The sequence below is a fragment of the Phoxinus phoxinus genome, assembly GCF_949152265.1.
Source record: "Phoxinus phoxinus genome assembly, chromosome: 14".
Classification (NCBI taxonomy): domain Eukaryota; kingdom Metazoa; phylum Chordata; class Actinopteri; order Cypriniformes; family Leuciscidae; genus Phoxinus; species Phoxinus phoxinus.
In genome coordinates, this window is record NC_136889.1 from 25,009,196 (window position 1) to 25,021,393 (window position 12,198).

At 37.0% G+C, this 12,198-nt stretch overlaps 2 protein-coding genes across 4 annotated transcripts in view; one reads left to right on the forward strand and one right to left on the reverse strand.

The window, feature by feature from the left end:
- plekhh2 (pleckstrin homology domain containing, family H (with MyTH4 domain) member 2) overlaps positions 1–5,668 on the reverse strand; it is a 57,333-nt gene extending 51,665 nt beyond the window's left edge. Inside the window, exons 1-2 of the mRNA XM_079634614.1 lie at positions 5,503–5,668; positions 2,855–2,992 (exon numbers count right to left, since the gene is read on the reverse strand). Coding sequence (XP_079490740.1) covers positions 2,855–2,974 — 120 coding nt within the window. The 5' untranslated portion in view covers positions 2,975–2,992; positions 5,503–5,668. The remainder of the gene's footprint in view (positions 1–2,854; positions 2,993–5,502) is intronic.
- A 174-nt stretch (positions 5,669–5,842) lies between these two features.
- thada (THADA armadillo repeat containing) overlaps positions 5,843–12,198 on the forward strand; it is a 112,355-nt gene continuing 105,999 nt past the window's right edge. Inside the window, exons 1-10 of one of the 3 annotated variants that reach the window (XM_079635711.1) lie at positions 5,843–5,952; positions 6,179–6,259; positions 6,353–6,459; positions 6,546–6,679; positions 6,799–6,947; positions 10,251–10,283; positions 10,383–10,431; positions 10,574–10,770; positions 10,897–10,991; positions 11,149–11,372. In XM_079635711.1, the coding sequence (XP_079491837.1) occupies positions 6,187–6,259; positions 6,353–6,459; positions 6,546–6,679; positions 6,799–6,947; positions 10,251–10,283; positions 10,383–10,431; positions 10,574–10,770; positions 10,897–10,991; positions 11,149–11,372 (1,061 nt within the window). In that variant the 5' untranslated portion in view covers positions 5,843–5,952; positions 6,179–6,186. Of the gene's footprint in view, positions 5,953–6,161; positions 6,260–6,352; positions 6,460–6,545; positions 6,680–6,798; positions 6,948–10,250; positions 10,284–10,382; positions 10,432–10,573; positions 10,771–10,896; positions 10,992–11,148; positions 11,373–12,198 lie in introns of all 3 variants that reach the window. The other 2 variants (XM_079635709.1, XM_079635710.1) reach the window with 2 other exon arrangements.

Consider the following 12,198-nt stretch of genomic DNA (forward strand, 5'->3'; position numbering starts at 1 on the left):
ATAGCAAAAACCATATCGTCCGTTTGTGTCAGCACTAATATATTCACCATTATAGTTATCTTTATAGATATCCTCCTTGGTATGAATAGGCATTTAAATTAAAGAGACAACTTCTTGTAGTAGGTTTTAATAATTGCAAATTGAACTTGGAATATTCGTTTCCATCACGTGTTCAAGAGAACAAAATCACAAAATCTGAAATAAAAATGGAAGTTGCAATCCAATTGACCGTTCGCAAAGACCCGACCCCCTTAGTTACTGTCGCTATGTCCGACAAGCTTCGCCGCTCTCACGCCACACCATGTTCTCACGCAGTGAAAAATACATCGTGGAGCAGAGAGGACACTGACTACACGCTGACAGACAGGACAGACCAGGTTACTTTTCGGTTACTTTTGATATTAAACATATTAAACAAAGTGTCACCTTTCAAATTTGGTCATTTTTTAAAATAAATTTAAACAATAAATTCCGTTTTGTGGCTTTTTAATGTGTCGTGACAGATCGCTGTAGAGCATCAGTTAAAGCTGCTCGTAAACCTTCTCTTCCTTCTAGTTCATTTATAGCATCAAATAAACATGAATGAACATAAGAAGGAATGTTGTTTTAACCGCAGAAAGGCGCCAGTACACTGTCGGACAAAATGGCGGATGGCGAAGTATGATTGGTCAGATCACCTGTCAATCAAGCTCCCTGCGAAGGGTCAATTGAGCAGAAAAAAACTTTTTTAGAACGTATGCGCATTTCGCCGTTTCCATCCAGCATTTTTTATGGGATATCTCAAAATGCGCATTAAAATAGGTGGATGGAAACACAGCTAATGTGAGACTTAACAAGCACAATGGCAGCATGCGAAAATGCTCTCCACAAAGTCACATCTCTTAATTCAGCCCATGTTAAGCACCACTACTTAAAATATAGTAAAAAAAAAAAAAAAAAAAAAAAGATAAACTAGTTAACCTCTTATTTGATCGGTTTTTGGCCGACTTGTTGATTATCTCACACTTTCCTACTTCCCTACTTTCCTCACTTTCTTTATCCTATGACCTATTCCTTCCCCTTCCTTTGTCTAATTCTACAGGACTAATCTCTGACATTTCGTCAAACTGATCTTACCAGCTATCTGTATATTACAGGACAGCTGATCCAGGATCTGCAGTGAGAGGACATTTTAGGAAAGAGGCCCTATGTAAACATTTAATGGCATCTTTTAATTACTGCAGTAAGCGAATGCATCCACATGCTATGCAAGGGAGGAATAATAGATGGCAAACATAAGCGGGCCCAGACAGTACCCAGCTGATAACAACAACACGTCTATAGATGAAGGAATGAGAAACCATTACAATGAGATTCTTAAAGGAACACTCCACTTTTTTTGGAAATAGGCTCATTTTTCAACTCCCCTAGAGTTAACTGTGCTGCTGTACCAGCAGGCGCAATGATATTACAAACCTAGTGCCCGTCATGTTGGAAGTTACCGAGCTGGGGACTATTTTTTTAGGCGCTGCGTAATATCATTGCGCCTGCTGCAGCACAGTTCCTTGATTATTACGCAGGAATGAGAGTTCCTATTCATATTGGCCTAGAAAATCGCAACTTTTCATTTTCTGTCGGCCTCAGTACACGATGTAACTACAGACGAGTCAAGTTTTAAATAGGAAAAATATCTAAACTCTTTGGTAATTTTTTTTGAGAGAGATGCTAACAGTCTAATTAGATTCAATGATCTATGCTAAGCCTAAGCTATGCTAAAAGTGCTACCGCCAGACCCGGAGATCGGCTGAATGGATTCGAAAACGGTAAAACTCAACTGTTTAACTCTAGGGGAGTTGGAAAATGTTCCTTTAAATGATGGAATCATTAAATTGTTTTCATTACACAAGTTATTGAGAAGGAAAAAATAAATCACAAGCGATAGATTAAAACATTTTTTTTTTTATTGAATTTGGTGAACCAACTTTGTTCCTGTAAAAGTAACTTTGTGTCGATAACACTTATTTGGTTTAACTCAGATTGTTTTGTGATGCTGGTTTCAAGAGGCCATTATTGAAAGATGGTGCAGTTAAAACTTTATAAACTTTGGGAGCCAAAACTTTAAAAATGAGCAAGGCTGAAGATATGACTATGAATCAATTCACTGATACGGACAGTTTGAACTGGTCCATGGAAATTAAGTAACCAAAATGAGTCTAATGACATGATCGACTTTAGGAAACTTGAGGGCCAAACTAAACCAGATATCATGTGACTCACCATCAATGTTGAAATGTAATGTAAAACATACAATATAAATATATATTTTTCAAAAAATAAATAAAAAAAATCCTAAACTTGACCTCTCCCCAAAGGCAAGACATTTAAAGTACGCAAATACATCTTGAGTCTGTAATTCAAAGACGAGTCTTCTATCCCAGAATGCAGCAGTCTGGAGCCCTGTGGTCAGGCGTCTGTTTATATTAACCTCTAATCTGCTCTCCCTCGAGATAGGCCAAAGAAATAGGCCATGGCGCGCGCACACACACACACACACACACACACACACACACACACACACACACATGTGTGAGCAAATAGTTCAATAGGTGTCTTTTTTTGCTTTTCCTAGAATTCAAACTATTGAGTGTCTCTCCTATATTAATACAGACAGGAATTAGTGGGGCGGTGACAGTTGCAGACAAATCTTATGCCTGGTCTGTTATTATTTTAATAAAAGATGGCTAGGGGTAAAGTAGGTTTTACTTGCTCAGCATGCAGTCTGATAAAATGATTTTTAAAGATCCGAGAGCACCAGTGTGAAACCGCATTCCAAGTGAAAGGACTCAGGGACCGAGACATAGTGCGTTTGACTGACCTTTTCTGCCGTGAGCTCTCGGATCACGCTCATCTGCCCACGGAACTTAAAGAGCAGGGCCTCGAGGGCCATGTACTTGTCTTTCCACTCTCTGCCTGCGCATTCATCACCCTCCGCCATGCCGTCACCCCTCAGGCCCTGCAATATTATATACACAGCATGAGACCGAAGCAGACGGACAAACAGAACATGCAGAAAACTACTCAAGAACTTAAGCTAATGAACATAGGTCCAAATATAAATCAGGTGCAGGGCTGGGTGATGCAAAACAAATATTTATATAGGCTATTTTCTCTAAGAAGCACAGAGGAACCATCATTTTGAACAACCAGCAACATTTCAACACTGAAATGTGGTAAAAAAATGACATTGAAAAAACACTTAAATAACACTTAATGCTCAATGTAAAAAGGACAACAACATTCATTCGCTCATGTTGAAAAGAGGTTGAAACAAAGTTGCAATATCAACAGTGATTCCATAAGCACTAATATATATATAATATATAATATAACTTAACTAATATAAGCAGTGATTTAATCTTGTCCTTGATCCATGACATTGATTCACCTGTGATGTGATCAATTTGCTTCAAAATGTTTAAATGCAAGAAAGAACATTAAAAATCCAGTTTAACTCTGTTTCCACATAATTATCATGTATAGCTTACTTGAAAAATGTCAAGACTTCTGTTTAAAAAAAATAATTAAAAAAAATAAATAAATAAAAAACATTTTTGGATAATGTAAATAAATCAAAATGATGAATCCATTAATTGAAATGGATAGTCTGGTCTATGGAACTGGTCTATGGAAATGAAGTACCAAAATGTGTCTAATGACATGGAGTTTAGATAACATTTAATTAGCCCAACAAAACCAGACGGCATGTGACTGACCTTCAACGTAAAAAAAATAATATATATATATATATATTATATATATTAAAAAAGTGTAGGCTATTGTTGTTTCAACATTAAAAAACAACATTGGAACAATATTTGATGGTTCAAAATAGGTTATCAAATACTTAAAATTAATGTTGAGATTCATTCACCCATGATTGATAAGGAAATTTTCGTTAATTTGAAGACCCACCATGTTGATTCCCCTGTGTAATTGCTGAAATGCAAATAGAAAATGGAAATGGAAAGCACATTAAAATCATCATCATGAATTGCAAAAAAATATATATTAATATTTAGACAAAATAATCGGTCTCCACCTCGCTTCAAAACATACTTGACTTTTCACAACTTCCTATGTGTCATAGAACTCATAATTATGTTTGTTTGGGCATTCACAATGGAAATGGAAATAAACAGTGAATATACTGAAGAGGGTGTTTATTTGCCACAACATTCTGATTAATACAGGTATATGCTAGCTATCTTTTATGAATTTAAGAAACTGGAATCTTATTAATAAATGGTTTACTCCAATCAAAACGTTTATATGGTGCATGCACAACCAGAATATGACCCAATTCCAATATTAACTGGAATAGAGAGAGACACTTTCACTTAAAATATTAGTTGGAAATAGACAGCAAAGACAGTCTGTATTGGTTGTGTTCAGAAGAACTTCAGAAGTGTTTAAGGGCCAGGCAGAGCCCTGGACAAACTGACCACCACTATAAAAACAAACCAAACCAGCCAGCACTGATGCACCATCACACTTTTCCATCGTAAAAGTTTAATTATGAAAAACATGTGTTAACTGATGTAAATCAGGTAAAGCACAACAGAAAAGTGTGAGTGAACACATTGCACTACAACTTCTCTAGTTATAATAAGCTGTCATTACAGCATTGGCATGAGCACAAAGGGAGTGCAAACATGTGTTGAGCTCAATTAAGCTGTGGTAAATAAGACTGAGGGTTTGAATCTCAACCAATGTGAATAAAAACAACATGTTACTGTGGAACAACCTCCTTGAAAGACACATTTAGGGAAAGTGAGCCAAAGTGGATAACAAAGTCATTAAATGTAGATCTAGAAATGTATACAAGGATCAGGGAATTTTGGTAGGAATTTGCATCTCAGGAGTAGATGGACTGTGGTACTTTGGCTCCATTAAAGGTTCTCTACAGTTTCTCTACAGTTCTCTATAGGCTACAGAGCAAATAATACAATGATTCCACATAACTGTAATTACAGGTGAAATCTTTTGATTGGACAGCTGACCTCATTTTCAGGCACTATGTGGAATATTTGTACTTTCAAAGATTAGTGGGCCATCGAAAATGATGAATGATGAACAAAATATAGGCTATATTTTTGAAATGACGAATATGATATAGAAAGCAGTATATAGAGTAACGTTACAGGCTAATGTATTATTTATACACATTTTAAACTAAAATCTTGATATAAAAAGGGTAAATGTACATAACGACAATGATCTATATACCAGTTAACTGCAATTGAAAGAATGACGATGTAACGTAGGCTAATACAATTAGAGTTGTTTCATGAACAGAACAGAATTAATCAATATTAACAACATTTAAATCATATAAAATCAACAAATAGTGTATTTCAAACAACACAAACTTTATATTTAAGCAATTATTTCCTCATATTCCCTTTAACAAGAAACAAAAACAAACTAATACTTTTTGATAATAGTTAAAGATTATATCCTTACCCGACACTCAGTGTTACAGTGCTGTAGATGGCACTAGTTTCACACCATAATAAAAATATTATTCCGTGTTGTCCCAGTTGTTATTGCACTAATGACCTAATTATGATATAAAGAGCGAGCGTTTTCTAGCTCAAAGTTTTCACCCCAGCATCGTCCTGTGGAAGTGGGCGGGCCCAGGGGCGTGTTTTTACGAGCACGCACAATCAAACCATTGTAGGTGTGGTTAGGACGGTTTTTTTGTTGAACGGTGATGTCATGAACGATTGACTTTCCTGGGGACCAATCACACATCTGAAGTGTTGAGTCTAGACCAATCATATGTTCAATTGGGCGGTGTTTCATAGCGACTCCGGAATTGACGCGTCACACGTGTATGTTATGTTCCTGTGGAATTACTGATTTCTACACGCAGTATTGAACTTTTTCACCGGTACCTGCTTTATTGCAAAGGTATGACAATATATGTTCATGCCTTAAAGTGTTCTGAATGTGCATTACAATGCGGGATGTACGGTGTGGGAGAACGTCGGTTTAATATAACGTTACATGTCTGCAGGAAACAATAAAGTGCACGCGCTGCAGTTTAAAGTTGATCTTCTTCAGTTGTTGTATTAGCTTTTAAAATAATTAAACGATTAATTTATGATACTCATCTACAGCTGTTTTTATGTCCCAGAACTAGTCATGGTTGTGAAGAAAAAAACACCTAAAGTGGAGGCTGTAGTTTTGGATGATGTCAAGCTGAAGAGCCTGACAGGTGAGTGACAGATATCAACCTTAGTGGTTGTGTTGTGGTTGCAATGCTTATAGTTTACTGTAAAGTGTCTTTATATCTCATGTTTTCTCCCAGATTCCTTATCTGTGGAGGGGGACAGTAGATCAATAGAGCTTGCTCAGGTGCTGAAGGACAGTTTATCTTCACCTGACCCAGTTGAGCAGATCCAGCTCATCTCTAAGGTCGGTCTGCATCACATTCATCATATAAGTATAATGAATGTAATCGCTTAACACTTTTAATTCATTAGTTTGCATGTTGACTGCAGGCAGGCTTCATGTTGGAGCAGTTGAGCGAGGATGAATCCTCTACAGGTCCTTTACTGCACGCCTGCCTGAGCACACTAGCGTTCCTGTATACCACACTGCCAGCCAAGAACCCACTTAAGAGAGCTGTAGCAAGGTTAAAAGTACCCACATTTCACTGTCACTCATGTGACTGGAAATCAAAAACTCTTTTTAATGACTTCTGGGCACTTAGTTTATTTAACACAATGGTATATTCTTTTTCTTTCCCACCAGTGCACTACGTAGTGGCCCAGATTGGCTGGAGGAGCAAACGGTTGGATGGCTGTCTGAGTGCCTGTCTTCCTCTCTCTCCTCTACGAACACAGATCACTTCCCACACCTAACAGATAGCATCACTTCCTGTCTGGATGGCTTTAAAATTGGTACGTCTAAGTGATGTCATTTTATTAGATTGTATCATAAATAATAGCAGATATCCACCAGCACCTTATTTTGCAATGCGAAAGTAACAGGGGGGCAGTGTTCCGAAAGATATTGAAGCCGACCTGGGCGCCGCCATTGGCTAGCGGACCCCCACCTGCTGTTAGCATTCCATTGACTCCCATTCATTTTGGCGTCACTTTGACAGCGAATAACTTTACATCTGAGGCGTTTAAAGACACCGTTTGTCCATTGTTTATTTCTAAAGAAACACGAAAATGTATAAAAGGCTCCATTACCTTGTATCGTACGTTATGGCCCCGTAGAAGCAGTTTTTGTAAAAACAGGCTAACGATTGCGTCATACCCGCGCGACTCTGTCGCACAAGTCGAAAAATTACCGTATGGACAGGCAGAGAAGCTCGCAAGCAATCGGGAGGACGTGGAGGCATAAAGTCAAGACAGAAGCCCATAGAGAGAGATAAAGTTGCTCCCGCTGCTAGCTCATGGACAGCTAATGCTCACGCTCTCCGTCTCTGCGAGATTCGGAAGGGAATGATTCAGATTTCTCTCGGCACAGCTACTAGAAGACCTACAGGTTGCTCACGTCACATCTACGTCCTCAAGCTCAGTTTGAGCCTGCGCAGTTCGCCTTGCGATCAGGAAGTAAGTGCTTCTAATTGACTTCTCTGCTCTCCGTTGAAACCTATGGGGTCGCTGTGTCCAGTTTATATACTGTCTATGGAAAGTAAGCTATTTTCTGTGAATGTGTGAGACATCTGATTCATTAGCTGCTATAGGTAAATGGTAAAAATATTTGTGCTGCAAACCAGTTTATAATTACGACAATACTTGTACACTATGTAACTTTTTTTTTCAAAATTAGCAAAAAGTCAATACATCAATCCTTCTTTCAAAACATGTTTTTGTCTTAAGCTGGTTCACTATGGTAAGCCTATTATAAAAGTGTATATTTTAGACCTGTCGGAAATTGCGTACATCTGCCACACTCGCCCGTATGTGTCTTGTCATTTCCATAAATGGAGAAAAGTTGCTCTGGTTACTTTAGCAATTTAATAATTGACTTAGTTTAGTTTTGTTCAGCTCTTACAGTGTTTTTTTTTGGAGTAAAACGGATGCTTCATCTTTTGTGTGATGTACTTCACACTGAGCAACTTCATAAAACTCATTGGTAAAGTTTTGGACATCATTCGGACGGGATCCCCTCTAACAGGCTTGTACTAATAGTGGATAAAAGTTATAACCATAATTAAACTAAACTATACCTGTTCTATCTCCATACAGCATTTAATCTCTGGCTCTGTAGGCATCAATGTCCGACTCCGGTTTCGAACATATAAGGCTGGCTGAACACTGCTACTGACATTTTCAGTGTGTGAGATCGTCCTGTTTTGTTGTTGCATTAGCTCTTGAAGCTCCGCCCTCTTCTTGAAAAGGGGCCGGGAGCACAAGCTCATTTGCATTTAAAGGGACACACCCAAAAATGGCGCTTTTTTTAGCTCGCTCCAAAAAAGCTAATTTAAAGGTGCTCTAAGCGATCTCGCGCGTTTTTTAGGCCAAAACTTTTTTTTTCACATACCGCAAACATCTCCTCACTATCCGCTAGCTGCCTGTCCCCTGAACACACTGTAAAAAAACGTGGTCTCTGCAGAGAGCCCAAGCTCAAACAGCAGCAAAAACAAACAGCAATAAACAGAGCAACCCGCAGCACGAAACATAACAAACTGTTCCAGCCAATAACTGACAAGAATGATGTGGGGTGGGGTTTGGGGGGTTATTGCGTGGATGAGGAGGAGGGAGGGTCTAGCTAGCCTCCGTTTTGTTTGATAATAATTCAAACATCAACAAGAGGTTACGCCAACCGATATCGCTTAGAGCACCTTTAACATGGTATAAAAAATTATCTGTGGGGTATTTTGAGATAAAACTTCACACACCCACTCTACGGACATCAGAGACTTATTTTACATCTTGTAAAAAGGGGCATAATAAAAAAATGAACATAAACAGTAGTTGACAAACGAAAACGGTGTGTGTAACAGTATATTGGATCTCTTAAAGTGACAGCAGCCTGATATTCCTGCTGTCTCTATAATGACATTTAATCAAACAACAAAACAAAAAGAGAAGTCACTCGCTTTTCTTGACTGAATATCTTTTGTAACTATATTTGTAAATTTGTATATTTTATTTATAAAGTGCAGTTTTATTTTACATTTGATTACAGTTTATGTACCTGAAAATCTTAAAACACTGTTTATTTCAGTCTGTTTAAAATGTATAAGTTAGGCTAGTTGTTTTTGCTATGGTGTTTTTAAACCATAGGCAAGAGTTGTGTAAGTGTTCTTTAGCCTGTTGATTTGTTCATGGTATTCAGCCACAATTAAATGTTTTGCAATAAGACTGTGAATATTATAACGCAGTTCGTTGCAATGGGAAGGAGCTGGGAACCGGCCAACTTTCAACAACTTTAATAACAAAATAAACTAAACGAAAGTAAAGAAAGCAGCCCCTCACGGACGACTGCTGTCACATATGATAAAACACAACATAATTCCAGGCCTGTCCTCTCTCGTCCCTCACTGTCGTCGTTCCTCCTTTTATGCTTCCACTCCTCTGTGAGAGATACGAGACGGGTGCCTCGCGCCGTTCAAACGATACTCAAACGATACTCTACCCTAATTTTAGATTTCGATTTCAAGTAAATGCTGTTATTTTAGACTTTCTAATAATAAAAGAATCCTGAAATAATGTGTCATGGTTTACACAAACATATTAAGCAACACAAGTGTTTCAAAATTGATAATAATAAGAAATATTTCTCGAGCACCAAATTGGCATATTAGACTGATTTCTTAAGGATCATGTGACTCTACAGACTGGAGTAATGCTGAAAAGTAAGCTTTGCCATTGCAGGAATAATTTTTTTTTTTTTTTTGTAATCAATATTTTTATTTTAAGTTATCATACCAGAAAACATATCAAAGCTCACTGAACTATATACAGACAGATGCCATGAAAACTGAAAATAAATAAAAATGAGATTACAGAGAGAGGGAGATGTAAATAAATTACTTTTTATAAAAATATAAATAAATTATTTAAAATTCTAATAACATGTCACAGAATATCACAGGTTTTCTGTATTTTTTTATGAAGTACCGTAAATGCAACCTTGGCGAGCATAAGAGACTTCTTTCAATTTTTTTTTTTTTAAATCTTAGAGACCCCACACTTTTCAGAGGTGGTGTAATGTATTTTAAAATAGTTCTTCTTGATTTACAGGTGAGAAATGTGTTCATCGCTTGCTAACAGAAGGTTAGAATATAAGTTATTAATTTAATGGCATACCTTTGGCTTTCTCAGCTCTGTTTTGCAAATCCAGCCGCTGATTTCTTTTTCCTCTCTCTCTCATAGTCCTCCAGTTCTTCCAAAGGACTTTGAATTATTATGTGGAGCAGAACAGGTAAACTGTTCACTTTTGTGCTGTATAATGTGCTGTATGCATGGATGAAAATGTTGTCATTTTGTTCATATTATCCAGAATCCTTGAAAATTGTCTGTAACATGGTTTATTGTTGTATATTTACATGTGATATGTTTTTCAGGGGTCTGGCGGGTCGTCATGTAGCCCAGGCTCAGCTGATGCAGTCCTGTCTGGCAGTGGTGAAGGCCTCAATGCTGGTGGTGCAGAGATCTCAGGAACCCATTAGTTCTGCAATGCTTTCATCTTCAAGTGACCAATCTGATCTGCATCAAGTTCTCTGTGGACTACTCAACTGCTTTACATGTATCCTGACTGATGGTATTGCTAAGACCACTGTATTCCTCATATGCTATTGACAATGAGTTTTTTTGTTGTTGTTGTAGTTGTATATTGTATTGATTTTTGTATAATATTTAAGTTATTGCTTTTCCCCCCCCAATCCAGAGGAGTTTCTTCAGACGGTCCAGAGCACTGCTGGGATGGCTGTTGTTTTGTTCATTAGATCTATTATTGGGAATGGGGAAGATGTACCAGTTATAGTAAGTGAATGTTCCTTCTTACCAGGAGCAAGAGTCTATCATTGTATTTTGTACTATCATTATTCAGTTTGAATAAATCTCAATGCAGCTGAGCTGATCTCAACTTGAGCTGCATTTGGACCCATTCCTGGCTGTTAAGTGTGAAATGTGTGTGTAGGTTGCCGGTCTCCTGCAGTGTTCAGTGGATGCAGGCGACACCGCCCCCCAGTGGTTGAGGCAGAGCTGTGCAGGTCTGTATGACCGCAGCAGGCCTGCAGCGGTGGCTCTGTATCTGAGTCATGGGGCTCTGGCTATGCTCAGCTGGAGAGGAAAGACTCAAAGTTCACAGACAGAGAAACTGCTGCTGCTCATACCTGAAGTGCTCCTGTCTCTAGATACAAGGTATTAAATATGCCAAATGCATTTACACAAGGATATGGTAAAATACATATTTTAACAATTGAATCAGGGATTTGTTTGTATTTCCCCCCTCCCTACATTTATATGTATGAACTGGAAGATAAGACTTTACATTTTGTGGACGTTTCCATTCTGAAGTTTGGAATCTGTAAAATAAAATAATATAAAATAAACTTTTTTTAAAGAATTATTTTATGCTCACCAAGGATGGATGTATTTGACTATTGTGATATATTATTACAATTTTAAATAATTTTCTATTTGAAAATGTAATTTATTCATGTGATGACAAAGCTACATTTTCAGTATCATTACTCCAGTCTTCAGTCACGTGATCCTTCAGAAATTATTCTAATATGATGATTTTCTGCTTAAGAAACTTAATTACTGGTATTATCATCATGTTAAAAAATATATATTTGCTGCTTTATATTTTTGTGGAAATCCTTTTTGTTTTTCCATAAATTCTTAGATAAATAGAAAGTACAAAAGAACAGCATTTATTTGAAATATAATTTTGTTTAACATGAAATGTCAATACTGTCACTTTTGATAAATTAAATTCATCCTTGCTAAATAAAAGTATTAATCATCATCAAAAAAAAAAAAAAAAACCTGACCCCAAACTTTTGAATGGTAGTGCATATTCATCATTAATTTATGAGTAATAAATAAATAAATACAAATAAATAAAAGTCTTTATAAAGATGCAGCACAATAATAAAAAAAAAAAAATAAAAAAAAATATTAAATAGAAAATAATTATTTTCTTTTCATATTTCTTATTGGTAATATTGGATATCAATAG